This window comes from Sander lucioperca, chromosome 7 (assembly GCF_008315115.2).
Source record: "Sander lucioperca isolate FBNREF2018 chromosome 7, SLUC_FBN_1.2, whole genome shotgun sequence".
In the NCBI taxonomy this organism is placed as follows: domain Eukaryota; kingdom Metazoa; phylum Chordata; class Actinopteri; order Perciformes; family Percidae; genus Sander; species Sander lucioperca.
In genome coordinates, this window is record NC_050179.1 from 9,687,840 (window position 1) to 9,715,413 (window position 27,574).

At 40.6% G+C, this 27,574-nt stretch overlaps 3 protein-coding genes across 4 annotated transcripts; 1 reads left to right on the top strand and 2 right to left on the bottom strand.

Annotated features, from left to right (window-relative positions):
* duox (dual oxidase) lies at window positions 1-13,937 on the bottom strand. The gene is made up of 33 exons (XM_031283479.2): window positions 13,871-13,937; window positions 13,697-13,780; window positions 13,437-13,601; window positions 12,912-13,099; window positions 12,527-12,728; window positions 10,927-11,093; window positions 10,420-10,483; window positions 9,951-10,047; window positions 9,696-9,786; window positions 8,967-9,069; window positions 8,575-8,747; window positions 8,315-8,490; window positions 7,692-7,810; window positions 7,442-7,579; window positions 7,237-7,350; window positions 6,605-6,807; window positions 5,811-5,984; window positions 5,325-5,550; window positions 4,979-5,072; window positions 4,710-4,885; window positions 4,546-4,615; window positions 4,348-4,389; window positions 3,722-3,900; window positions 3,383-3,613; window positions 3,166-3,265; window positions 3,036-3,085; window positions 2,810-2,937; window positions 2,547-2,700; window positions 2,167-2,399; window positions 1,910-2,068; window positions 1,620-1,775; window positions 827-955; window positions 1-733 (listed from the first exon to the last, which is right to left on the bottom strand). Exons 1-33 carry the CDS (start codon window positions 13,935-13,937, stop codon window positions 611-613), a joined length of 4,575 nt encoding a protein of 1,524 aa, XP_031139339.1. The 3' UTR covers window positions 1-610.
* Window positions 13,938-14,111: 174 nt separating this feature from the next.
* On the top strand, window positions 14,112-17,498 carry duox2 (dual oxidase 2). Its single transcript, XM_031282508.2, has 8 exons — window positions 14,112-14,575; window positions 14,962-15,127; window positions 15,246-15,303; window positions 15,396-15,530; window positions 15,759-15,966; window positions 16,054-16,268; window positions 16,379-16,569; window positions 16,900-17,498. Exons 2-8 carry the CDS (start codon window positions 14,981-14,983, stop codon window positions 16,909-16,911), a joined length of 966 nt encoding a protein of 321 aa, XP_031138368.1. The 5' UTR covers window positions 14,112-14,575; window positions 14,962-14,980; the 3' UTR covers window positions 16,912-17,498.
* Window positions 17,499-17,535: 37 nt separating this feature from the next.
* Window positions 17,536-27,340, bottom strand: apba2a (amyloid beta (A4) precursor protein-binding, family A, member 2a). 2 transcript variants are annotated; one of them, XM_031282505.2, is made up of 12 exons: window positions 27,164-27,340; window positions 23,401-24,652; window positions 23,069-23,173; window positions 22,752-22,791; window positions 22,521-22,666; window positions 21,821-21,907; window positions 21,536-21,721; window positions 21,174-21,353; window positions 20,797-21,009; window positions 20,299-20,418; window positions 20,002-20,142; window positions 17,536-18,317 (listed from the first exon to the last, which is right to left on the bottom strand). In XM_031282505.2, the coding sequence occupies exons 2-12, from the start codon at window positions 24,619-24,621 to the stop codon at window positions 18,246-18,248; spliced, it is 2,511 nt and encodes an 836-aa protein (XP_031138365.1). In that variant the 5' UTR covers window positions 24,622-24,652; window positions 27,164-27,340; the 3' UTR covers window positions 17,536-18,245. The 2 variants fall into 2 exon arrangements, with proteins under 2 accessions (XP_031138365.1, XP_031138364.1); XM_031282504.2 differs by lacking the exon at window positions 17,536-18,317 and adding an exon at window positions 19,481-19,796 and having other exon boundaries at window positions 19,902-20,142.
* Window positions 27,341-27,574: the final 234 nt, after the last annotated feature.

The window sequence follows — 27,574 nt, forward strand, 5'->3', positions numbered from 1 at the left end:
ATACAGTAAGTCTCATGATTTTTATTGGTACAGAATGGGAAAGTACATCATTTTATTAATCACAATGTCTTGGGACAAGAAGATCAGCAGTTTGATCCCCAAACTGGCAAAATAATGTTGTTGGGGAAAATAAAATAGCAGTGGGTGTCCCTCCCTCATTACAGCTGCTGATGTGCTAAAATGTGAATTCATTTGTTACAGATATTTCAAACAAAAGCACAAGAAATCAATAACAAAAGTTCATCGTACATGACAGCAAACCCCAGTTACATCTCTGAGTCAAACAGCAAATAAAAACTAACATGATGCATGATTAGACATAACTTGTGAATACAATTCTGTATTTTTATATTATATAAAATTTCCCATCCTCGACTGATTGATAATTGCAACAATAATATTAATGATTAGATAATACAGATCATGTAAAGTAGTAGACATTTAACCAGTAGGCAACAAATATCTTTCACTCAACATTACATTAAATCAAGACTTCCTACATTGGCTCTGTGATTTTGTCATTAACTGCTGCAGTAGCTCATATTCTCCAGAGTGGCTAAAGTGGCTCATCTTTCCTTCTGTAACCATGTAGTCCAGTGCTGAGGACACGTTAGAAGTTCTCATAGTGATGTAGAAAATGGGCCTGATCCCTTTTGTTCATCTGCTGGCAAGCTTTCTCTACGTTCTTGGTCAGTCCTGGTGGTCCGCAGCTGAATACACCAAATTTACCCACCTAAAGAAAATAATAAAAATTGATAAGTAGGACAGTGTATTGGGCAATGTTTCAGACAAACACGAGTTAGATGAAGATGGATGAAGGACTGACCTCGGGGTGAACTTCCTGCAGTGAGCTGAAAAAGGAAACCAGGGGCGGCCGGCCGAAGTGAGTGACGGACCTCAGGCCAGTGAAAAGACTGCGGCTCCACACCTTCTGAAAGTGGCGCTCACACACGTACTGTCCACACATCACAAAGACAAGGGTGAGCGGTCATTATTGGATTTCATTATTATTAAATATTAAAGGAACTGTATAGGGAAATATGCTATTGGCCTTCTTCCCGAGAGTTAAATGAGAAGATCAATGACACTCCGTATGCTAAATATGAAGTTACATTCAGCAGTCACTTAGCTTAGCATAAAGACACGACAATGTGGAAAAATAGCTAGCATGGTTTTGTCTAAAGGTGACAAAATCCTTCTTACCATCACCTCTAAAACTCAGTATAACATCTAATATCTGGTTTGTTTAATCAAGTTGCAAATTGTGGTTTTATAGGAGGTTATGTACACAAATATTTCTTAGCTGGCCACAGTGACCTATTGGAGTCCTTTTTTTCTTTTTTTTCTTTTTTTTTTTTTTTACAGATTAAACAAAGAAGATATAACGTGAGCTGTGTGTGCTGGCTGTAATTTCATATTTACTGTACAGACATGAGAGTGGTATCAATCTTCTCATCTAACTCCCGGCATGAAATATGTCTCAAAATGTTAAACTATTCCGGTAATATACAAGGCACGTATTCAGAAGTCAACATTAAAATGAATGTTTGTTAAATATTTAGTAGAATTTCAGTCAACTTTCTATTTCTACACTTGGAAATGGTGACTGCAGGTCTTACCAGCATGGTGGTGCGAAGGTCGAACTTTTCAGCCACTTGAGTGATGTAAGTGTGGACAGAGACCAGTTCCTGGGTGTCCATCTCTTCCACCTCTCTGATAATGTCTGACACCCACTCAAACTGACGCTGTGTACGTGTCACCCAGATGAAGTACACCTTCAAATAATCAGTAAATGTTAGAGAGAGAGTAGAGAGAAAGAGATTAAGGGGGATTCTTGCACAAATAAATAATGCTTCAGGGAAGGATTCAAGACAAAATGTATGGTAGGTTGTTTGCTTTTAAGCAGCACCTTTTTACATTGAATCTTGGACTTGATTGAGGACTTGAACACCAGGTCTTTTAGAATGGAGGTGAATGGGGTGACTCCAATTCCTCCTCCCACCAGAACAGACACCTCAAAGTCAGTCCACTCCTGATGGCCCTCACCAAACGGGCCATCCAAGTACAGCTTGATGAAATAAATTATGAATATCGGTGTCATAAAAGGACAAAGAATGGAGAAGCAGATGAAACTAATTACACACACAGAATAATGCTTAAACCTACCTTTGGATAAGCTCCGAGCTCAAGCAGGCTTTCTTCGGTGTAGAGGTCTCTGAGCTGGCTGGTCCAGGGCCCCACAGCTCGGATGTGCAGGCTCAGGGTTTCTTCGTGCGGGGCTGACGTCAGTGTAAATGGGTGGTACTCATCTGTGCCCAACATCAGGCATGCAATACGAACCCACTGGCCTGAACGGTACACAAAGCCCTGTGGTCGCTTGAATTCCAGATGTGTCACACCTACAGGTAGGACAGCCAAGGGAAGTGTGAACTTGAATGTGCTAGAAGTGCACCGAAAAGTGCAAATTAGTTAGCAAAGACTAAAATAAGGAGAGACAGAGAATAACGAGACATTTTAAAGAATTTCTAGAAGTTGCTAAGTGTCACCTGAAGGCAGCAGCTCAGCTCTGACCACCGGGATCTCCAGCTTCTTCCTGCTCAAGCTGATCAGTTTGTCCAGCAGAAAGAGCAATGCAGGTGGAATTAAGTAGATGTAGAAACGGGGCTCTTGGAGCAGGGCAAAACTGCCATGAACAACTGTCTGTTGACAAAGCCAGCATCACACTATTCATAAAAACGGCCTCTCATAATGAAAGCCACATGACTACAGAGTGCATTTGGGGTATTTTTAAAGTCAAAAAAGTACTTACTAAAATGTACACAACAATGTAGAGGTAATGTGTGATCCAAAATCCTTGAAAGCTGATGCGACGGAAATAGTGTGAGGCAAAAACATACATAAATGCAAAAGTAAAAAGAAGCAAGACACCAGTCATTCCTAGGAAAAGGACCAAAAAGAGCAAAAAACAGAATTATTATTATTATAACAAGCAGTCTATGTACCACTGAAGGTCTAAAATCAGTTTCCTATGATACCTGGGACAGTTTGAAAGAACCACCAGAACCACTTCAGAGGGAGCTCAGACCTAAAATGAAAACACATCGAAATCAGCGAACATAACTCTCCGCAAAGTGTACAAATGTCTGCAGAAATATCTAACATTACCCGTTGTTGGATAAGACTTTGGGAAACAGACAAGACAGGATGCTGAGGTCGCTGATGGAGAAGATGTAGATGTTGACCACATGGCCCAAACTATGAACAACTACAGTCAGAATAAAAATAAGAGTGAGCTCACACTAGTAAAATGTAAACATGTAAAGATATCAGAACTTAACTTTCCATCATCTCTATCAGCTATCATCTCCTCCAGTCTACCAACCTGAAAGGAGGATGGCAGTCATCGCCATGAAGCGATGGAAATCGATGGCAGCGTCGAAGGGGATGTATCGGTTGAGGAATGTCTCTCGGCACAGTGTGATGAGGTTGCGACACACAGTGAGGAGCATGTAGGGAAACAAGAAGGAGATGGCGGCGGCCGAGCCACGGGAGACGATGATACCCACCACTGAAGTCTCGGGGAAACCTGTAGAATCGGCCTGCAAACCATAGTCTGAAAACAATTATTAATCAGTTTAGAAAAGGCTCATGCTGACCAGAAAGGTATGATGCTGAAGGTAAAGAGGGAAGCTGAACAAGGAGAAGAACGATTTCTACTCACAGTAACATCTTTCAAGTGCCACACCAGCTGCGATGCCGTACACGACGATAAAACAGACGATATGACGGCGATAATTCTCAATGAAACGTTTGAAGTGCTGGATCTTCTTCTGTATTGGGTTCCTTATGTACTGCTCACGCTTGGGCTTCACATAGACATTTGGAGTGTTGACACTTGACCTGAAAATATTTAAATCCATTAGACTTTGATACAGTGGATACTTGTTGTTCTGCCTATCATTTAGCTGTTTAGGTTTTGACCATATTCAGGTTACCCAAAACTACAGAGGAAGTTGGGTGTGACAATTTTTTTAACTTTGTAATGTGAAGCCTTTGTAGTTGGAGAGACTCAAAAGCAGTTGCTATATATGTGCAACTTCATACATTTCTAAACATTTTGGTAAACCACAAGCTGCCATGGTTTTCCACACAACCAGTTTCCTGAACACATAAATACTAGAAAAAAAACTCATGAAAAAGTAACTAAGATGTATTTTTTTAAACCTATTTCAGTAAATACTGTGAGACAAAATAGGAAGTACTAATGTGTTTAACTTCTCTATAGTAAGTCTGGTCCATTGTCAGAAAGTCATTTACAGGAGCAGAAAAATCAAACAAGAAACAAACTTTTTCCGTCTGCGTATCTCCAGTCCATCTGTCTTGATGTTGCTGCAAACAAAAAATGAATAATATTGTAAGCTGGGACACAATGGTCACTTGGGATGAAATGAGTAAGTGGATCATTGTTCTTATCCATCGTCACAAGCAACAGTTTTATTTGTCATCTGGATGAGTGATTACAGCCTGTGTGTCCTGTTCTCTGACCTGTTTCCTGCACAGATGAAGGACACCCTCTGGTCTCGACTTAGCCGCTTCTTGCCCTGTTTCTCCATTCCTGTACACACAGCAGACACATTGATTTCATCAGACAAGGTCAGAGAAATGAGAATGTAGAAAAAAGGCTAATTTAAGACAAAACTTTCTCCAACCTTTGACATTGAGTTGGGCAAACTGCAGCTCTTTCTCGTGGTCCCGCAGGAGGAAATGGAAGTCCTCCCATGTGAGTTTCTCCTTGTCTTCAAAGCCTGCAGCCTGCATCATGGCCTCAATGCCGTCCTCCGCCTGGCTCTTTGACAGAGCACCATTGGAGATTTCAATGAAAGACCTGCAGCACATCAAAAGGGCAGAGATGAACCATCAGACAGAAATAAAGACTAGCTGCAGTTATTAAAGAAAAAATGGAAAAAATCAATCAAACCTGAGCATCCTGGCAAATTCTTCTTTTGATAAGAAACCAGTTCCACTGATGTCGTTCATGGAGAACATCATTTTGGATTTTTCCTCAGGAGACCCTGGTTGAATACAAACATCATCAATGACATAATGTAGGACTAGACTAATACTATTTACTGGTTTATGACATCAACTTTCTGTCAACATGCCATTCATGTAGTCAATTGCTTACTCCTGGCTATTTAGATCTACCTCACTCAATCTGAACCAAAATCCTCCAACTGCAGCATTTTTAGATGTACATGTAATGCAGTGTTTAGGTGGCCTAGACACACAAAACAGCTACAGCATTTTGGAGTCATGAATTTTACCTTTCATAAAGATAACCATCACATCAAGAAACTCTTGGAAGGAGAGGTAACCGTTTCCATCTTTATCAGCTAGTGTGAACATGGAGTCTACAAATAAGGAGTCAGACTTGAGGCCCAGTGCATCAGCAAACTCAGACGCTGTCAGCTCGCACTGGAGAACCTCTTTGGCTTTGTTGTAGGAAACGCCACTCATGTCCCCAGCATCACACTTCTCAATTTCCAAGACCTGTGCAGCAGAGGGACAGTGAGGGACAGATCATTATATGTCACCATAGTGTCATTAGTAATATCACCGACGCTAACTGAGGTTACTGTATGTCCATCACAGATGAGGTAACCATCAAAACCAACAATTAGTTATTTTGGCTGGAGGTCGGACCTAATTCGACCTCAAACAAGGATTGACGACATTTTGTGGCTGAGCTTAAAGCTGCTGCCGTTGTAACAGAGCGGAGGATGAGGTAAACACCCAGAGGCTGATGGTACCTTAGAGAAAGCATGTCGAATGAAAGTTTCCACAATCGGAGCCCTCTGCTCTTTGGTTAAAGCCTCCTTCAGCAGCTCCCTCTCTCTCATCTCCGTCACTCTAATCTCCTGCCCGATGTCTGTCACCTGCTTAACAAACGCTGCACGTTTGCTCTCATCATCAAAAAACAGCACCTGGATGTGCAGACAGGAGAAGAAAAACAGGAGTGAAGTAAGATAAAAAGTGATTTAGATACATCTGCAGAATCATGCTTGCATCAACGATTGGATGAGTTGAAAAATATGAGTAGAAGAAACTTCACTGAGAAAAGTGAGAAAGCTGGATGTGCTTAAACTGCAAACATACTTAAATGTGAACACAGAAATTGGTTGTTTATGCTTACACAAGATGCAGCAGCAGCAACATTTTTCAAAACCCCTTTAGTCCTACAACTTCAATCGGACTGCAGCTGCTTTTTCAGATCAAGAACCTGAAGGTGCAAACTAGAGTTGTTCCGATACCAGTATCGTAAATGCCTCCGATGATGCATAAGTTGCTAGTATCGGTATCTGTGAGTATGCAAGTCTACGCACTGATCCTATACCATGTAATTTAGCTCTGAAAAAGATCTACCTTAAAGTAGTTTATTTATGTTATTTTTCCATTATGACTGTCATAATAGATAATGAAAGAAGGTTATATTGCAATCTCTGTATGTATTTGTTCATGTTTCACAAGTTCTGGTATCAGAATTGGTTTCGGGAAGAAAAAAATGGTATCGGAACATCTCTAGTGCAAACCACCCCCTGCTCACCAGGTCGTACTCTTTTGATACTTTGAGCAGCAGAGCTTTATGGTGCCGGTCGTTGGAGAGAAGGACATCTAGGTAGTCCTGGTTGCCCAGATTGAGGCAGCGATGAGTGGACCCAGATCTGTCAAAGACCTGCAGCCTCCTCTTCTCATCGACCTCCACGCTGACAGGATGCAGGGGTTCTTTATGGCCCTGCCACTCGAAGGCTGCAGAGCAAAAGCAGAATGAGACCAGGTGCAAGACAGGACTCTGGATGATGAAGAGGACAGGTGTAAAAACAGAAACTACCAGATTGGTTTCACTGTCACCTGTGAATAACTGATTATCAGTTGAGTTCAGTTTGTCTAGTGTTTATGAGTTGGGTTTTGAAGCTGACAGAATGTAAATCTAGGAAGGTCATTAACACTTAAATCCATATTATCAGCTCAGTTTTACAATTGTGTTGATACCTATGTGGCATATACATAATGGCTTCTGCCGGCGCAGCAGTAAATAGCTGCTGATAGTCAGCTGATGTTTATTAATAATTGACATTGAGTCAAGTATAAAATCTGACTCATAGATATTATGTTTTTACTAACATTAGACATAATAGAAGTAATAGAAGGATTTTTTTAATCACACAGATTTCGTACCAGTGATTCCCACAGCTGGCTCCTCTGTTCTGTCACCAGCTTTTCTTCTTCTCTGGAACTTCCTGTACCTGTACTTGCGGAGATATGCAACCATACAGGCCACCAGAAAACTAACTGAAAGTAAAATAATCAACAAAACTGCTGATGAGTGAAATCAGTAGTATTGCTGTGCCAAAAAAGATGGATTTGTGAGTGTGATACTGACCAACAGGAAAGAGGAACAGAACAATGATAAATATCCCAAAGCCAGCTTTGCTCCCATCAAAGTAATTAAGTTTGGTGGCATTAGTGCAGGGATGGAGCATTGATGCATTCAGCTGTGTAGGCTGAGGACAAGGGTCACCTAGGACAACAGAGAGACCGTTTTTTTCAATCCAAAGCTTTAAATATTGTATCACTGATTTGAATGAAAGCCTTGTTTGTTTATGAATCAAAAATAAAATACACGTTTTTACCATCCTTCCAGAAGAACACATTATTTTGTATATCAGTGGCTTCTGCATTTGTGACTGCGATAAGGACATCATGAAAGGTCACAGTGCGGATCATTTGGGTCTCCTCATGTGTGAACAAACTGGAAGACACCCCAAAGAACACAACTGTAGTAAGAGAATTGGCATCACTGTAATGGTAATTTACACCTTTGTTGTTTTATTAATGGTAAATTATAGGTTTGTTGTTCTATTGCTTAAACATTTCACAGTTTCTGCCTTCAGCACAAATGTTTCCAAGTAGAAGATGTGTTAGTGCTTCTTGACCTTGGAATTCCACATGTTGCTATTCCCTGATAGTCAGACCTGGTTGAGACCAGACTTTCCCTCCTTCCCTTCGCTTTCAGCCTTCGAGAAACTAGATAGGGATAATGCTCTCCCAAAACTCTTTGTTCATTCTCTCAGACTCTCCTGATGAACTGAACCTTCTTTGCGCAAAGGATAAATACTTAAAATACTTTGTTGAGTGAAGCCTTATTTCAGATCTCACCCTATGTAATACAGTTTCCACCATATCACGCAATACTGTAGGATCAGATACTATGACAGCTGTTTTTATTTTGAAAAACCTTCAAAGAGGATCTTACCCATTCTGTTTGTTCTCGAACCAGAAGCGGTCTCCGTTTCTGATACGTTCAAACTGGTCCAAGATTATGGCGGAGAAAACTTCACCCGGTCCATTAAGAGACTCCAGCAGTCCTCCAGGGAAGAGCTCCAGTTTTGAGATGTCTCTGTTGTACAGTTCTGCAATATCGTGGAGCAACTTTTGGACACAAGAACACACACACACAGGATTACTGTTAAACTATTTTAAGCAGTTTGATCGTTCTTTGTTGAAAGACTTTACCTGTGGGTTGTTGCTGTTGAGCTCAAGATTTATGTCTTCAAATGTCTTGACAGGAGGCAGATCTAGAGCTTTTCTGATCTCAGTGTAACTACGTAGGCCAAAGTCTCTTCCTCTTTGGACGGTCATGGCCACCAGATCTGTCCGGCTGAACCTCAGGGGTCCGTACATGAAGTCTGCCAGGGTGCAAATCAGATCAGAGCAGTGCATATTCATTTTTATTGAATGATATGCTGAGTAATGTTATTGTAAATTTCTTTTTTATATGTATAATTGCTTGACTTTTGTGGTGCTTTTTGTGGTATTTTCTGCAACACAACACCAAGGCAAATTGCAAGGCCTTGCATGTGAAAACCAGTTCCTGTGACATGCAGTGAATAAGAATGATTAAACACCTCTCAGGTCATCAACAACAATGTTGTCTTCTCTCTCTGCAATCTGGGAAGCCATGCCCATGAGGAGGTTGTCTACGTCCTGGCTCCTCTTCACACTGTCACTCTAGAAACAAAATGACAGTAAAAGTAATATGGAAAAGTCTATGTTAGTCTTATTTGCTTGCTCTATCCTGGTAAACCATTTAACAGACCACAGTTATCCCTAATATGCATTAGGCAAGCACTAGATATGGCTGTGGCTCAGATGTAGAGCGGTCGCCAACCAATCGGAAGGTTGGTGATTTGATCCCTGGCCCCGCAGTCCCATGTCGAAGTGTCCTTGGGCAAGACACTGAACTTACTCTCAACGCTGCGCGATCGGTGTGTGAATGTGTATCAGCTGAGCAGGTGGCCGAGGCATGTGTATGAATGTGTGTGACAGGTGGTGACTGTAGTATGTTAAAGCGCTTTGAGTAGTGGTTAAGAATAGAAAAGCGCTATATAAATAGAGTCCATTTACATTTACAAAATGAAGCACGTAACTCCGAATTTATCAAAGAGAAATATATTCAGTTTAAGACTTGATAGACTGTGCCCCACAAAAAACTATGCTTTTCTACCAACGGCCCCATTTGTGCTCAGAGACACACATTGTTTTACTTTCCTGCATCCTGAGTCAACAGTCAAATTACTGTCAAATCCTTCCATACACTCTTTTGAAAATGTGTGAAAAGTATGACCATGATATACCTGACGTTTCCAAAAGCTGTTACAAAGACGCATTGCTGGTGATAAGCTGCCGTCTATGTTGACAATCTTCTGAAAATGGCAGGTTCTGTTTCTGTAGGAAAAAGGAGAGCCGATGCGGAAGGTTTTATTTCTAATAGTTAGTTCATACTGTATTTTAGATGGTGTCTGGCATTGTTCACAGCAGAATATTGATATTACACTCAACTTAACTAACTTACTTTGATTTTCCAGTGCCAGGAGAAAAAAGAATAATACCTCATGTAAACACCAGGTGGGGCCATAGTGATGCCAAATCGTATGGCAGCAGCCTGGAACTCAGGAGAGATCCCTGGATCAACAAACTTCTGGTAACCTGCATACAGATAAATCATCATCACATATTACAAAACAAAAGAAGAACAACAAAATAACCTACAAGCTGAATTATAAACAACCCTTATGCATGCAACAAATCTATACTATCATCTGAATAGCCAATGTGAGGCACCAAAAGCAGTATAGATATGAAATGAAGAGTTATTAAGGTGATGGGCTCATCTGACCATTGTATGTTAACTTTCTTCAGCTGCGGGTGCTTATTCAGCAGAAGAAGGAGACTCAGGGTGATGCTTTGCTGACAGAGCACATATTTGTAAAACACCGACAACGATAGCTCACCTCACCACGGCTTGTGGTCACCAGTGCATTACCTGTTCCCCTCCACTTGTACGCACTCTGGTCTTACCTGGGTAAGGAGGAAGCTTTTTGTCTCCAAGATATCCAGGCAGCCATTCGTAGAGAGCAATATTCTATGTGGAAAATAGGAGGGATAAAAGTTATTGCAGCTTTTGTGAATCCATACTAAATCTCAACACGATTGTATGTTTGATGGTAATATATATGATTTTCCCCCTTTTTTGATGGTTTCTATATAAAAAAAATATTTTTTAGAATTGTAGCATGTTATTTTGGATTTAACCAAACACGTAGTTTGATTGTAGTTTGTTAACTTGTGTTTTCAATAGAAGAAGAAAATGTAACGTGTGTGGTGGTGTTCAGGAAAGTTTTAGCAGAGGACAGACTGAACTAATCAAACAAGTGAGAGATGATGCATTCACCCTTAAACTAAAACCATCAATTTCATCCATAAAATCACGACCACCTGGCGTTGATGCAACCTCTCTCTCTTCAGAGTGCAAATTAAATCAGCACCTGAGTAGCGAGAGGATTACATGGAGACTTTTCCTTCTACCTGGAATGTGGCCACAACGATCTTCCTGGCGTTTTGAAAAAGCTCTTCGTCTGACCACTCTGGGTGTTCCTCATGCAGTTTGGAGGCTACATAATTGTGGTAGCGAAACCAGATAATCCCCTCTGCTGCTGTGAAAATGTTCTCATTCGCCCAGGCATTTCCCATCTCTGGACACAGAAGATGGCACAAATTTTAGGGAATTCTGCTCTCCCTTCATGTGAATCAACATCACACAATAAACAGAGAACAGGCTGTATGTGTTTTTATACATCCATCCATCTTCTTCCGCTTATCCGGTAACGGGTCGCGTTGTTTTTATACAGAATGCTAAAATGTTTCACCATAGTTTCACACTCCCATTACAGTGACTGATGAGCATCTCTAACCACTCATGGTATAATAAGTTGGCTGTTTGTTTTTAAGGATGTGACAACAGAGCGGTGACAACAGAAGATCCTCCGCCTTCACCCCAGATAATAACTACACACCTTTAACAACACAAGCAACAAACACTGGTTTCATGACACCTGCACGGATCCTCTATGCTATAGAAAGAGGAATTTACTGTGGTGAGTGTGACAAGCCATTTACACAATAATTAAAGAGTCATAACACACGTCATGTAGGGCCTCTTTTGACTAAGCCTCACAGGGTGCAACCTGTGCAGACCTGTATGTGAAATAATATTCTGCTTGTTTTCAGCTGCTTGCAGTGTCGACTGGGTGGGCATTACCACATACATTGTATTAGACAGTTCAGATTTCAGATTGTTTTAAGGTGTTATTCATCCAAACATACACTAAAACACATTTAATCTCATCTTGAATGAAATGCATCCAAATAGTTCAGTGTGATTTGCTGAGATTTCGAAATCTATTATGTGCAATTTCAACTAGTTTGTGAGCGTAATAATGACCTTCATTCACTAAAAAAAAAAAATGATTGTGAAGTTGGAAAGAGACGTTGCAGATGAAAGAAAGGCCATAAATGTCACTGAGCTCCACTCTTTTGGGCTGAGTTCAATCCAATACACACTAACACACTAAGTCACACTAAACTATATGGTTGAACTGCACTCCAGGTACAGAGGAAATTATGTTAATTATGTAAATCAATGACATACAGTAGAAGTCAATTTAGTGCACTATAGTAAAAGTATGGGGTTCCGTTTATGCCAAAATTAAGTCGACATGCTAACTGTCTGTCTATGTGTCTTCATCCATGTCTATGTGTCTGCTTACTGTCTATGTCTATGTCTGTCTGTCTATGTCGATTGCTCACAACTCAACTTTTGTCTGTGTCAACTCATCTTACTCCTGTCATCTGTTGCCCTCCTTGTCATTTGACTGTGTCGTCTTGCTGTGTCAATGCTGGCAGTGTATGTAGACATGGACGACGACACAGACAGACAGTTAGCATGTCGGCTTAATTTTGGCACCAACAGAACCCCATATTAAAGCTCCCCTGTTGTATTTATAAAATGCCCCTGATGATATAAACCCCACTGTCTGGTACTCAGTGGACAATAAAATGAATCATTTGCAAACAGTATTTGGTGCAGGTCGGATGCGAATGAATCTGTAAGTATAAAATGTCTCACCATAAAGGCCACTGGGTCCATGATCTCCTGTAGAGGGGTCAGCGGCACTCCACATGAGACTGTGTCCTGTAGCCTTATTTGGCATGTTCCACTCAGAGCCTGAAGTCAAGAGCCCTCCGGAGAAGCTTCTCAGGGAGTCAGACCAGGACGTGGTGGGGCCATAGATGGAGCTGCCATCAATCCATGCTGTTACCAAGTTAACCTGCATGTGATGCATTTGTTTTTCTCAAATTATTGCACTTGAGGAAAAGGGAAATGTAGGGTAACATAATGTAAAGTGTCCACCAGAATTGCGACAGTACTTGACCTACTCTTCACATTTACTGATTGTCTCTGGAGGCATGTTGGCGATACTAATAACAAACATGTTATTTCATATTGATACCTGTGTGCGAGGGTGACTGGGACTCTGGCCAGACTCTTTGTCCCACGGTCCTCTCTGGAAGGGCAGAAGGACTTTTCCAGTGTCAGTGGGGTCAAAGACAGGGTCACCTTTTGGGACTGGGATGTTTATGAACTCAGGTGGACACCCAGGAGTTCTTGAGTCGAAAATTTCAAAAGAAACATGATAACCTGAGAAGTAAAAATAATAAAGCCATTACTACAATATATATATAATATGACATATTATTGGTTTAGTATCTGCCAATATAAGCTTTGATTTGTTATATACATTTGTAACATCTTAAAGTTGGACACTTAATTCAACTTTTACATGAGCAACAGTAAAAGTATTAACTTAAAACCTCACACCTGTGTTGTTGCACCTGCATTTCGGTAAGATGTGGGTGGAAAATATCAGTGCGCCATATTGGTGCAGCCTCACAACAAAAATTCATTTTGGGTCAGTTTGTTTATCAATTTTGATCTCTGGCCTACTTTCCAATGCAACAAAATGCACGATATTTACCAAAGAACAGAGAGAGCACGGTCTGGTTGCGTGTTGAGGGCAGACCGGACGGCCCCCCGGCCAGCAGGCGGCTCAGTCTGCGGGGGTTTGGCAGCAGCGGCTCCTGGACAGGTTGGTAGACTCCGTCCCGGTAATGCGCGGGCACGAGGCGCATAAGGTGAGAACCTGCGCGAGCACAAACACAGTGAAGTGCCCAGGTGTGTTGGCAGGCTGTGAGCTACTGCTGCTGCATACTTTGGCAACTTTGTACTGTAACTTACCGACAGCTCCGCGTCTGGGATATCCCAAACTGTTGTACCAGCCGTCAAAGCGACGTACCTCCCAGGTTATTTCACAGCGTGAATCTGTTTAAGACATGTCGAGTTTAAACATCCTTTTCTAGGTTAACAGAGTTGTGTTAAGTGACTCTGAATATGAAGTACAACTCTACTTACATTCACTGATGATGAGCACCAAGCCAACCGCTGCGCAGATACTCCAAACCCGCTTACGCAAATCCATTGATGCGAGAGATGCTCCTCAGCTCAGTCTGCAGCCAAGAGGAGTGAAGGACTTCTGAAAAGTGAAGACGCGGTGAAGGTAACTGACATTCACTGTCACATTTCTATTATATTTCCATGTAATATACTTTGTTGGTTTAGCACAGATTAGAAAGACAAACCAGGAATTCTACAGCTGACACATTTTTGTCTGCTTGAATGAACACAACACTTCGACACTGTTCCATTTGGTCATGTCTGTAAACTGCAGACATCCAAAGGTCCTGTTTCCTGTAGCACTTCATGTTTAATAGGAGAAGATAAAATAGTTGAGTCTTACCCACTGTAGAGGCTGAAATGTAGTGCAGAAGTAGTGCAGGAGCACAGGTGCAGGTGAGGAATGGTGCAATACTAAAGCCAACATGTGTTGCACAGCTTATCACAAACTGCATGTGACCTGTGTTGCCCAAATGGGTATGGTCCTTACCTCTTAATCACACCTCTTTTCCATAGCATTCCAGTCAGTGCATCCTCCTCCTCAGTGACACAAAGGGGACCGGCGCTATAAAAGAAGTGTATGTTCCCTCAACATTCACACTTCACTCTCTTCTTCTTCTTCTTCTTCTTCTTCTTCTTCGGTCCTCTTCTTTCAACTTTTGGGTAAGAAAAATATTTTGGATTTTCTTTGTTTCATTGATTGGTTTTATTTGAAACTTTTCTTGTCATTTAGGTTCAAATAAATGTATTAAAATCAAAAGCACCTATTTGCATTGCACTGACTGAAGTGGTCACGTGGATGTATAGAATTGCATGCCTTTGTGCATTATACAGATGCATTCATTTCTTTGCTGTAAAGATACACATTGCCAGAGAATGTTAAATGATATTACATGAGTCAGACATGGTTGTGCTTAATCATTTGCCATGTTACACAGCAGTAATATTGTCCCATCTCCTATCTGTAAGGAACAAGAGCTCCTATCTCTGCATCTGGAGGAAACTGAGAACCCCGACACTAACACTGTCTTCTCTGTTACACTGTCTAGTTTCAGCTAAGGAGCTAAGATGACTTTCTACGATGACATTTACCCATTCTACCCTTTACAAAGGACCTCCTTCATCTTCAGTGGCCGCTTGCTCACCATTATTCTGGTCTTCCTTGTGCTAGCAGTCAGTCTTCTTCTCATTCTACCAGGGATACGAGGGAAGTCGGTGAGTTCAAAGCATCAGATAAGCTATTACTCACTGCAAAAAAACTCATGTCTCCTGTCACTTTTTTTATTCAGTGCGCCTGAAATAATTTTTATCCTGCTCTTTCTCTTCCTGTCAGAGGCTGTTCTGGATGATTAGAATAATTATCAGCTTGTTCATAGGCGTGGTGATAGTGGGTGAGTTTTGAATTCTTATCATTGTCATTTAATAAATCAAAGATTATCCTTTTTCTGCCAACATCACTCACCTTTGTGTCCTTTCTCCGCAGCGCTCAACTTTACCAATGACTGGGCTGAGGCCAGAATGACCACTAATGCCACCTACAAGTCTTTCAGCAACGCAGTGGTTAACGCTGACATCGGCTTGCATGTTGGACTGTACGGCATTAATGTGACACTAAAGGGTGAGTCACTGTTGCTGTTCTTATGTGCAGATATAGTATGTGTATAATGCACTTGTACACTGGCAGCTTTAATGTTTTGAACAACTTAGATCTTTGATTAAGATGTTTGCTCAATAGTTTGATATGATATTTCCGCAAGTTCTGTCATAAAAACTTTAAACTACAACACCATTTTGTGGGATATTTAAGGTGCATGTGTCATAAATGTGCTCCTGTTTTCTCTCTCAGGGAATCCTGTTGTACAGTTCAATGAGACCATTGACTACAACGAGATGTTCAACTGGCATGACACTATTGATGAAGAGTATGAGGAAGCTCTGGAGAAAGGTTTACCCAACCCCATCTTGTACATCGCTGAGAAATTCACCCTGAGCAGCCCATGTGGACTCATCTTTCAGTACAGATACTCTGGACGATATGCCTCTGCAACCCTCTGGTAACAGAAATTGTATTAATATACTATCAATTTCAGCAGATGGTTGTAAAAAGTAGCAGAAATTAAAATAGCTGCACGCTTTCACAGGACGGCGTTTTGCTGCTGGATGCTCACCAATATCCTCTTCTCCATGCCAGTCATTCTGTACGCCGGGTACATGATGATGGCCACCGCTGCCTTCATCTTCTTCTCCATGGCCTCCTTCTCCACCATCATGAATGTGCCACAGTGCGTTTTCTCCATAGGGACCGACTCGTTTGAAACAGAGTACAGCCATTCATTCTGGCTGGCTCTAGCTACAGGTAAAGATAAGAAGCTGCACATTCATTTCATATGTTTACTCGTGCTAACTAATATACAGTACAGAGCCAGCTGAAGGGTGTTGATTTCTACTAACTGAAATGATTTCCAGGTGTGTTGTGCACCCTCATCGGGACTCTGGTGGTGATGTTGAACTTTCTTATACCAGAGAAGATGAAAGAGGCTTTCAGTGTTGGCGTCGACAGTTATGAAGACGAGGATGATTCTTATGAGCAGGGATACCTGAATTCAGTTTTTCTTGATGGAGTGACAGTTTCACCATTGACATCAAAAGGCACAGCGGTAAGTTGGCAACACTCAGAGGGTAATATTACTTTGTCATTTATTTACAAGCAGTGCATTATTCATTGTTCTTTTATGAACTTGTTGGAAAACTTTGACATTGATATACATTTATTGTCGCAAAATACATATTCAGTTCTGTGACCATTGCAGTATTAATAAGGGATGCAAGATTAAAATAAAATAAATCACTGCTATTATAGCCACTACCGCATATACGTCCTGAATCCTGAGTGCTGCACTTGCTGCACTCATGTCCATAAAACATTAAGGAAGTTATTTCCACCTTTGCTGCTAATTGACTAAGACGATTTTGTTTCTGTGTCTTAGGAACATATATGAAGCCATCCTGGTTTCCCTCAGGGAGCTTTTTCAGCCAATACTTGAAGATATTTTTGCTGAATGTGTTACAGATGGAGTGTCTAATTTCACACCTGTTTCATTATCTATGCGAGCCTGTTAAGTGTTATGTGTTATTAACGATTTAACTGTACATAGTTGTATTTGTAAAGTTATTGTCATGTTGCATTAGTTGTAAGTACAATATATAAAGTTGTATGGGATCCATACACTGTGTTTATACATGGATCAATAAGGATTATAGGTCTCTCATTGTTCAACTCTTTTTGTTGTTTTTGCTTTTTTTAATGCAAAATTAGACAAAATAGTAATAGTATGATATTGATTACTCTTGATAGCTTCTTTGGGATTTCTTGCGATACATGCACATTTCCATGGCAACAACGTGTGGTTTAATGTGCGCATAGTTCCTGAGCAGCGTCATCCTTTATTCATAGCTTCTGAGATTAAAATAAATGTGAAAACACGAAAGGGAAGAATGAATACTAAACTGCTTGGATAAGAACAATTGATTAGTCTCTAATTCAGGCAAAGGTACTTTGCATCTTGTCTGTTTGTAAGTACTTTTTTTGTAGTAACACCTTAATAAAATAAAAACAACAATCATTCATCCATGACATTGTATTCTTAATGTGTTATAACATTACATTCATTCAGTAGTGTATATTTTGATACATTCTTGTACTGTACGCTCTGGTAAAGGTAATGATCACCCATACTGTATGTCTTTGAAAAGTGTGTGTCTTTGGCCTTCAGCATCACCATAATACACATAATGTAGTGCCTTATACAGCATATTATTATCTTCTTTTAATACTTACTGTAATAGATTATCATGTCAGATTGAGAATGAATCCCTGGTCAGTAATTCTTCATAATAACATGCATATACTGTAGTAGTAATATGGCCTTTCCAACCAAGTCCTTGAGTGATCCAAAGTATTTACAGTACAAGTACATTTTTAAACTCCATACACATTATAAAAATGACTAAATAAAAAATAAATGTACTAATTTATCTCTTCATAAGAAAATAATCATGACCTTAAAGCTACTTCTCTTCAACACCAGAAACTCACGTACAGTACCACAGACAGAGTGTTCACATTGTAAGGCCATTATGACAATGTAATTCAAGATAAAACCTGAAAATGAGAACTGGATGTTCTTTACAGTGTTGCAACAAGAGGCCGAGAAAATAAAATGATAGAAAAATAAATTCTCCTCGTCCCACTGAGCCACCTGTTGGTCGTCTGTCCATCGCCTCCACACAGCCAGACATGCAGAACTACAGTGGGCTGATCCATGCAGGGTCTCTATATGTAGATAGGCGTCTCCTGACCTGTCAACAGTCTGAACATCACAGCAGGCATCGTCTTCATGTTGATCTGGCAGAAAGGCAGAGATGAGAAGAGCGGGGACAGTTACACTGTCAACTCAAGAGCCCCTTTATAGAGGCACAGGCCTAATGACATCACTTGAATCCAGGCCTAATTTACTCCCTTTGGTGCCACCAGACACTCAGAGGAGAACTTGAATCCATTACTGACAAAGAATAAGCTTCTAGGCTTTAATGGAGATACATACTGGGAGAAATTGGGGGGGAAACACACACACACACACACACACACACACACACACACACACACACACACACTAAAGAAAACTCACCTGGCCATATATTAAACAATTTATAATGTAATTTATACTAAACTGTCAACTATACAGTAAGAAAAAGTTTGACAACTTGGGAAATATACTTGTTCACTCTCTTGCCCAGCATTAGATGATCCAAAGGTTACAAAATCCACCTACCAGCACCTCTAAAGCTTACTAATTAACATGCTGTATCTCGCTTATTTAATCCGTACAAAAACTCTAATGTAGAAAAGACACATTGTGGTTTTACGAGGGTTTGTGTGCCAGACTATTTCCTGGCTCAGTGCAGGAACTTCCTGGAGCCTTGAAAGGAAGAGCTTTCAACACACACATTTTCACACTTCGATTTGTATTAAACAAACAAGCTTTAATAAATGAACTTTAGAGGTGATTGTAGGTGAATTTTGTAACCTTTGGATGGAGCCATGCTAGCTGTTTCCCCCTGTGAATAAGTGCATTTCCCAAAATGTCAAACTGTTCTTTTGAATCACAGCATCCATACTGTGTTTCCTAAATTTAACAGTGTACCATGACTGTAATTACATATTGCTTACCAGGCAAGTTTCCCTTTAAACAATCTGCTGCACCACTTACACTTGATTTTATCAGTGTTTGCATAAAGATTTAACTGTTGTTGAGAATGTCCAAAATAAGACCCTGAGGCCGGTCAAATCTGACTCCTATTAATTAATTCCTGCGTCTTCTTTTATGGACTTCACTCTACTCTACACAAGGATCAATCAGAGACGATGAGTTCAGTCAACCAAGTTTACTGAGACCGGGTTGGTCCAGCATAAGAGTTACAACACAGCTGTGGGTTCACAAAACAGAGTCAGGGCCCCGTCTTTTCCATACCCTAATCTTTTATTGTCTTCCTACAGGGCGGTTGTCTCTAGGCAGAGACTGTCATCTTTCACAACACATGCCAGGGTTCAGGCCATCTGTGTTGCACAGCTTCCTTTTTTCATACACATTTTCTGTTTTTCTAGCCAACTATCTGGTTCATAATGTTCCTTTCGTACCATATACCGTAAGGCTTACCCTATTTTAAGACTTACTGTAAGCTTAATCTTCTGTGCATCAGAGTTCTTCTTTGTGAGGGCAATGCAAATGTGCCTCACCCAGAGTACTTTTAACCACTTCCTCAATGACTTCACACAGCTCTTTTGCAATGAGCACAATGTAACTTTAATTGTTAATATTCTACACTGTGGACTTTTGACCAAGGACTTTTACTGATTTTATTTATTGATTAAATGCATGCAGTAGTAATGTATGTTACCAAAGGTCTATGCCTTAAACTAATTTAAAACTGATCTAATCTGTACTTATAAGGCCACCTGCATGGTACAGTGATTTCTGTGGTGCAGTAATCAGTGAAAATTGCCATCTTGTGGCATGATGTCTTCTTACCTCACCGACTGAGACAGACAGGGTTTGAACAATCTTCTCATGTGCCATGGCGACAACACTCTGACCATTTATCTCAATGATTCTGTGTCCAACGCGAACACCGCCTCGCTCAGCTATGCCACCTCGCATCAGACTGCAGATCTGAGGATGTGAAAAAAGACACTTTGCATTCAACTGCATAGTATCTAACACACCCCTCACTCTTTAAAACAGCAGTGCTCTTCAGAAGCTGCCATTCATTTTGAGCCTCAACCTAAAGTGTAGTGCCATGCTTCATACTAACAGAGGCTTACTCACAATGCCATTCTGCACACTGAAACCAAGCTGGAACTTGAGATCGGGTCTCTTGATCAGGACAGTGGTGACAGGAGGACAGCTCACAATACTCAGCTTTACCTTCACCTGGTTCTTCAGACCCTGGAGCAAAAAAACATAAAACCCCATTAATGTTCCAGTAAAGTATAAGTCTCATGATATTTCTTATTTTCAACCAATTAATGTATCCTAATTAGTATTAGCTACCTATTACTAAAGTCTAATATAACTGATTCCTCTATTAGTGTCTAAATAAATGAAATAATATGATAAAAGCTGCAATTTATTTTGATCTGATCCCACATACATCTTCTTGTTTAATACTTACTAGTGCACTAAATCCACAGCTAAAAATAGTCTGCAACAACTGCACTATTTACTTCTGTTTGCAAACAACTATGAAATTGTTTAGTGATATTTCCTGAAAAGACTGAGTGAACACTGAATATGTGAAAACCGGAGGTGCATGATATTTCGTACCTTGATGATGCCCTGACAGGTGGCAAGTGGCAGCCCCACCAGGCTCGTGTCATTGATGGACATAATCTGGTCCCCAACACTGAGTTTTCCAGAGCGAGCTGCAGGGCCGCTGTTCAGCATACTGGCCAGGATGACAGTGGGCAGAATGGAGCCCCAACCAGACTCCACGATCACCACGCCTAGGCTCTCCCCTTTCTGCTTCTCCACATGCAGCTGGAACAAAGAAAAAGCATTTCTTAATCATTTTCAAGCACATTTCGAATGTCACATGCCGAGGTTCAGAAGATTTGTGAGATTCTGGTACAGCGATTTATGTTGAGGGAAATTCATCCGTCATCATCCACAATTCACCTGCAGCCAAATAAAAAATGTCACACCTCTTTACAGTTGTCTGAGTTTGAGAAATGGACGAGGTCATCGTGGTACATTTCCTGGGAGTTGATGATGTCACTGTATTGTTTCTGGCTCAAGTCAGTCGGGTTGATGCCGTTGGCTCGCAGGAATTCTCTGTAGGCCACGCTAAAAGCCTGACCGATGGACTGTGCAATGAGCTGTGCCTGTGGGAAGGGGAGAGTTTGGGGAAAGCTACTCAGCAGAAACGCTATCCCAGTTGACAACAGCAAGGAGGTGAGAAAGATCACAATAATGTATTAAACAAACAATTTAATTAAACATTTTAAAATTTTAAACAAACAAACAAATATAAAAAGGTATGTGCAGTTAAGCAGCAAACACTCACATCCTCTGACTCAAATACATAGCAGATCATCCTGTACTGACTCTTCCCTTCGCTGGCAGAGTCGGGAGATTCTGAGAAATCCTCTGATGAGGCCTGAGACATGCGCCTACGTGCCATCAGAACCACAATACTGCCAATGTCTGCAATATAGGAGATGGTCCGTAAGGCACTGTCCATCATTGTCTCCTACGTGGAGCAAAAATAATGACAATCGTTACTCATTATGTCTCAAAGATAGATTTAACACAGAAGGGAGGCTGAATCAACACACAAATAGTTACTCACCTGTGTGTCAGCATTCAGCACTTTGACAGCTTTAGTGGAAATAAACAGGTCCACTTCTGTCATCATTTGAGAGTCTTCGTCTTGGCTCTTTGAAATAAATAGCATATTGTTTTATTAGATATTTAATATTTCTGTTCTTTGTCTCACAATGCAAACTTTCAGCTCATTATCAAAACACTAACATGAGCAGGTGAGCAAAAGAGGCATGCAACAGCTCCACTGTGTGGTGAAGAAATGACTCTGCTGCTGCATGGCGTACCCTGCACAAATAAGTCAGCTGACAATACAGGTATATACTGTATATACTCATAGAAATTCCATTAAAATCCAAAGTTAAAGGCACTTTGTAAGAACAGGCCTCTGCCAGTGCTGAACAAGTACCTTGTTTTTATACCCAGAGACATCATTTCTGATTTTTAAACATGCAAACACACTCTTAGGATTTGGAATCAAGTCTCTCTGTTAGTTTGATGGCTAAAGCTTAAAAGGAAACATGTCTAATGGCAAGAATCCCAGATACAGATCACCAACTTTCAATCAATTTCTCACATAAGGCTAATCTGTATGCCAAATTTCTTTGAAATTTGTTGCTACATTTTTCAGACACAGAAACAGGGAGAGTGCGTGCAGTAACCTCTTTGGCACATTTGAATATGTATAAATTATATCAATGGATGTTAACGACGAAGAGGCAGATTACCTTGATACGACTGACAGCTTCATGGGCTTGGGACATGCGGACAGACTTGGATGGATTTTTATCAGACAACACCTGAGTGCAGCCAAGGTAGTTAGCAGCAAAGATGATCCCATCAATAAGATCCTCTGGCTCACAGGGACCTGGGACTACTCAGTAAAACAAATCTCATTGTAAAACATTTTGATGTTCTGCAAAGAATTATAAAATGTAAGACTATTATGAAATAATTACCATCCTCAAAGCTGGGGAAAGAAGCTGCTTCCTGTGTGTTCTTTAAAATAAGTTAAAAAAATGTTTAGACTTCAATGGAAAACGTTTTCATGGTCATAATACTTGAAAAAGAGATATCAGTTATCAAAGTCAGTATTTATTTGAGTATTGTGGACCATTTATAGTTACAAAAACATTCTCCAAACATTAGTGTGTATGATTAAAAATTAAAATTATAAAGATGGAAAAAGACAATTATCAATAACAACATGGTCATGAATTTAAAGTGGTTGGAATCACATTTAAAAAGCATTGTCTATTGTGTAATATGTCTTCACCTTGGATGTGTTCCTCTCCTCTGCAGAGACGAGTTCTGGACACTGAGGCCTCCTCGACTGCTCTGACATGTCCTCAGGTATCACAGCTGTGCTTGGTTTCTCACCCTGTTGTATACAAACATCTGCTTTAACTTCAGCAAGCCTTGTTGGCAATGTTTCTTATTGTCCTGTGTAGATGTTAACCCCATGGGGAAAAGGCGAAAAAGACTAAGCATTTAATTAAAATCTTACTTAATTCACTCTGGGACACAGAGAAGGTAGATTGTGCAGAAACAAACACAAGCCACAGGGGAAGAGATCTGACAAAGACCTGCCCTATTTGCATTGGTTACCTGCTGGGGTTTCTCTGGCCGTCTCTGCCTCTCCTCAAGAGGCTCCCTCTGTTGTTCTGGTGTGTGATGAGGAGCCAGGGATGGTTTGATAACCCTGGGTTCGCTCTCCCGGCTGTTAGCAGAGGAGGGACTGGGTCTGGGAACAGGAGGAGTCTCTCTACGAGGCGGGGCCTTCTGGGTGTCAGCAGGCGGCTGAACATGGGAATGACGAGGTGGTGGAGGAGGATGTTGCTTACTGAAACCAGACCTAGCTTTGGTCCGCACAGCGGCTTTTTTGCAGTCCTTTGACAAAGTCTTTGGGCGCTGTTCAGAGCTGTCGGTGGTGCATCCTTTGATCCCAGAAACAATATGCTCAATGTCCTCTACCGCTCCCCTCCTCCCTCGTCCTTTACCCTGCCTCTCCTTCTCCTTTGAACCCATGTGAGACGACTCACACTTCTTACTGGCTCCCGGGATATTATGGTTTCTTGCGACTTGAGTGTCATCTACTCTTTCCCTTTCATCACCTCCCATTCTGATTCTTTCATTCTCATTATCCTGATAAAGGCTAGTCTGCCTTTGAACACTGTTCTCTGTCTCCTCTAAATCCTCTATAAATGTGGCCCCATCCAGCACATCTTCTATCTCATCTCTATTACTGAAGAAGAACCTGTTCTCCTGGCCCTTTTCCATCTCCCTCTCTGCTTCATCCCCAGCAGTCGTAGCACAATGTGACCTAAAGCGATGGCCCGTCTTGTGAGGCTTAGTGACTGATTGTGATCCCTCACATATTTCTGTGCCATGACGAGGCCTGGGAGCGAACTGGTCAACAGCACTGCTGTTCTGATTAATATTTTCACCTACTGCATACTTTATATAGCCACCATCCTCAGGAGAGTACTGTTTGTGGTACCTTGTGTCTACAACGCCCTCTCTGTTTAAATGCAGCACCTCATCACAGTCCTGCTCCACATCAGAGCCCACGTTGTCGTACTCAGAGCAGGTGTCCTCCATGTCCTCAGGACTAGGGTCACAACTCATGTAAAAGTGGCTTGCAGGGACAGGAGGAGTCAGCTGCTCATAGTTATCATTCTTCAAGGTACATGGCTGTTTCTCAGATGTCTCCTTCACCAAACCTCGCTGCTCTTCTTGGCTCTGTTTAGTGAGTCCTGGACCGGGGCACAGTGGAGGGCTGGAAGCCAATATCTTGGTAATGGTGCCTGGCCTTTTTCCATGAGCCATAACTGGCCCTGTAAGCCCACTACCCTCAACCCTGTGAACATAAATAATAACCAAAATAAAATTGTTGAGATGCCTTATGCTCTATGTACATTTTCACTTGATACCTTTACCAGCACATTGCTTTTTGATTCACATACGGCCAGAACAATCATTGAAAAAATACTAGGTTTTATGAGAGAATTTTCACAAATCATGTCAAATTTGTTCACTGAAACCAACATATTGTAAAAAATTAACTGCCACAGATTACAGTATGTCTCTCTCTCTCTCTTCCATATATTTTGCACTTTTTTTAGCCATTAAGATTTTGTTTCAGATACAGGACAACCTCTTCCGTTGATTACTTTACAAGTTATTACAGTACAACCTAACAACACATTCCCAGATCATCTCTCAAACACTTTACACTATATCAGATTTAAATAACATATAATCAAAGATTTGTTTCCACATTTACACAAACATTTGAAATGAAAACGTATCAGAGTAAATGTCTCTGTTTCACACTTTAAACAAACACAAATCTATACTTCAAGGACAAACAGCCACTTATTAAGGTGATATTAATGTACATCCATCTATTACTTCTACATCATCTAACACACCATCTCGGTCCTTTTGTCTATGAATGCTGATGTTGTTTGTTATCTGTCATCTTGCTTTGTTGTATCTGCTCTAATTTTGTCTTGATGTCATGCAGAACATGAGACACACAGCAAAACCGTGAATCAGGCCAGCAGCATGTGATGCTTTTCTTATGTAAAATAAGTCTTATTTTTTATACTAAAAGTATACTCTCACTTACAAACTTATCCCTGAAGCATTTATATAATGTAGTTAGTGTGGGTACCAGATTTATGATCCATGACATATGTCCTCTGAGGAAAATCGTTTGTGGAATATTACATCATTCTTTTGACATCTGAAAAGCATCTCTGAATTGTTTGCCCTGGACTAAGGCACAACATAATATCCGATCTATGGGCAAATGGACAGATAATGCTACAGGTCGATGAGAATGAAAACACAGTTGGTGGAAAATGAATTTCTTTGCACTCCTGTGTTTCTTTTATGATGTTTTAGTTGTTTAAGGAGTCAAACGACAACAAAAAAAAGTCACAACAGTGTTATGCTAAATCAAAGTCATACATTACTATATAGCTGAACTGATAAGTGGATTAATCAATTAGTCGATTGACAGAAGATTCATCTGCAACAATTTTGATAATAATTTTTCAAAAATGCAAAAGTTCACTGGTTTCAGCCTCTTAGATTTCTATAATATTCATTTGAACATCTTTAAATTTTGGACTGTTGGTCAGACAAAGAAAGCTATTTAAAGCTGTTACATTCAATAGGCCAAAGAAAATAATTGGCAGAAGAATATTATCGATAATTCTTCAATTCAAAATGACAAACAAAATAAACAAAACACATTGAATTATACTTGGGGACCAATACAGTGATTTATACTGACTATTGTCTAAGTAAGACCTTACAATCCCCTGGGCCCATTAAATGTATTCTCTATTGTGATTTTAAACAAACCCAAATACCCATGAAATGTGAAAATGCTGTTCTCATCCTGGTAAAGGCGTTATCACTTGATTAGTAGCCTACTGGATGTATCAGAGCTATCACTATCATACTGAATGGAGTTGTCTGATACCCGCCCAGTCTAAATATGTCAACACCCTTATCTAAACATGAATCATGTACGCTTGAGGCTGAACTGGAGAAAAAAAAAACAGTACGATTGTGTAGCTTATGTATCGTAAATACGATTGGGCTTAAGCTTTTGGTTTATCACACTAAACACAATAAATCCTAACCGTTCACAGTGTTGATCAGATGATGATCCAACTGAGAGGTATGAGAACAAAAACCTAATCCCCCACCAGATCACCTCCAATACAGTATAACACGACCTAATCATGACCTCTCCATGGTGCTGAAGTGGACAACAATACGGTTCATTATAGCCTTGAATTGAGGTTAATATTTCACGCATTTCGCCCTGCCCTTGACGTATTTGTGGTGGAATTTTATAAACCTATTATGCTGAACTTTTGCCGCAGCTGCAGGAGTGGTTGTTGTGGTTGCTCTGGTTTCCCCATAAGTGGACGCCGCATTCCCATCTGCTTAAATATCGATAAGATAATCGCATGCTATGGTTTCCCTGCGCATTTAACACGCAGTGATGGAGCTGACTCCCTGTACACACACACACACACACACACACACACACACACACACACACACACACACACACACACACACACACACACACACACACACACACACACCACTATAGTTTCACCATCTGGAAGCAAATATTACCCTGCTGCTGCAATTCACATCGACCTTGATTTGAAGCATCGAGACTGCACCATGCTGACATCCAGCTTATGGGCTGATGTACCAGATCGAGGAGCACATCTAGAATTGTCTTCAGCTTTGTTATCGCAAGCCGAATAGGCCTATATGCAATAATTGCATTCCTCCCACCATCCATACACAGACAATCCTACGTGCCACTTACCAACATCAGTGCTGTAGGAGGCCCTCTTGTAAAATGCCCGTGTGCTGATCAAATCAGATTGGTCTCCGGAATGGTGATTTTTGAATAAAAGCCGCACAGCAGCCCAGGAACCTGTGTAGAAAATACACCCCCATCATGTGCTGCACTGCTCTGTCCCTCTTTACAGTCTGTCCACAGTGACAGTGAGAGGCATAATGAGCACATATAAAACTGACCCATATTATTTTAGTTTAAAACACTTAATAGCAATTGCTTGTATTTTTAAAAGTGTATTGAGGTGCCTTTTAGGGTGTAAAGGGGGTTATTCATGTTTTGCATTATATTATCATTGACTTTCAATTTTTAAATATATACAATTAAATATTCTACATCTAGAACAAGATGTTTGATTTATTTATTTTTGTTTGGCTT

Excerpts from the sequence above, each read along its gene's own strand:
- duox (XM_031283479.2), bottom strand. The coding sequence starts at position 13,937 with ATGGATTTGCGTAAGCGGGTTTGGAGTATCTGCGCAGCGGTTGGCTTG. Across the intron at positions 3,266-3,382 it reads GACTGCCATCCTCCTTTCAG|TTGTTCATAGTTTGGGCCAT; the intron begins GTTGGTAGACTG and ends TTCTGACTGTAG. Across the intron at positions 2,069-2,166 it reads AGCTCGGAGCTTATCCAAAG|CTGTACTTGGATGGCCCGTT; the intron begins GTAGGTTTAAGC and ends TATTTCATCAAG.
- duox2 (XM_031282508.2), top strand. The coding sequence starts at position 14,981 with ATGACTTTCTACGATGACATTTACCCATTCTACCCTTTACAAAGGACC. Across the intron at positions 15,128-15,245 it reads CAGGGATACGAGGGAAGTCG|AGGCTGTTCTGGATGATTAG; the intron begins GTGAGTTCAAAG and ends TCTTCCTGTCAG. Across the intron at positions 15,531-15,758 it reads CATTAATGTGACACTAAAGG|GGAATCCTGTTGTACAGTTC; the intron begins GTGAGTCACTGT and ends TTTCTCTCTCAG.
- apba2a (XM_031282504.2), bottom strand. The coding sequence starts at position 24,621 with ATGGCTCATGGAAAAAGGCCAGGCACCATTACCAAGATATTGGCTTCC. Across the intron at positions 22,667-22,751 it reads TTTCCCCAGCTTTGAGGATG|TCCCAGGTCCCTGTGAGCCA; the intron begins GTAATTATTTCA and ends TTTACTGAGTAG. Across the intron at positions 21,354-21,535 it reads ATGTATTTGAGTCAGAGGAT|GCACAGCTCATTGCACAGTC; the intron begins GTGAGTGTTTGC and ends CCCTTCCCACAG.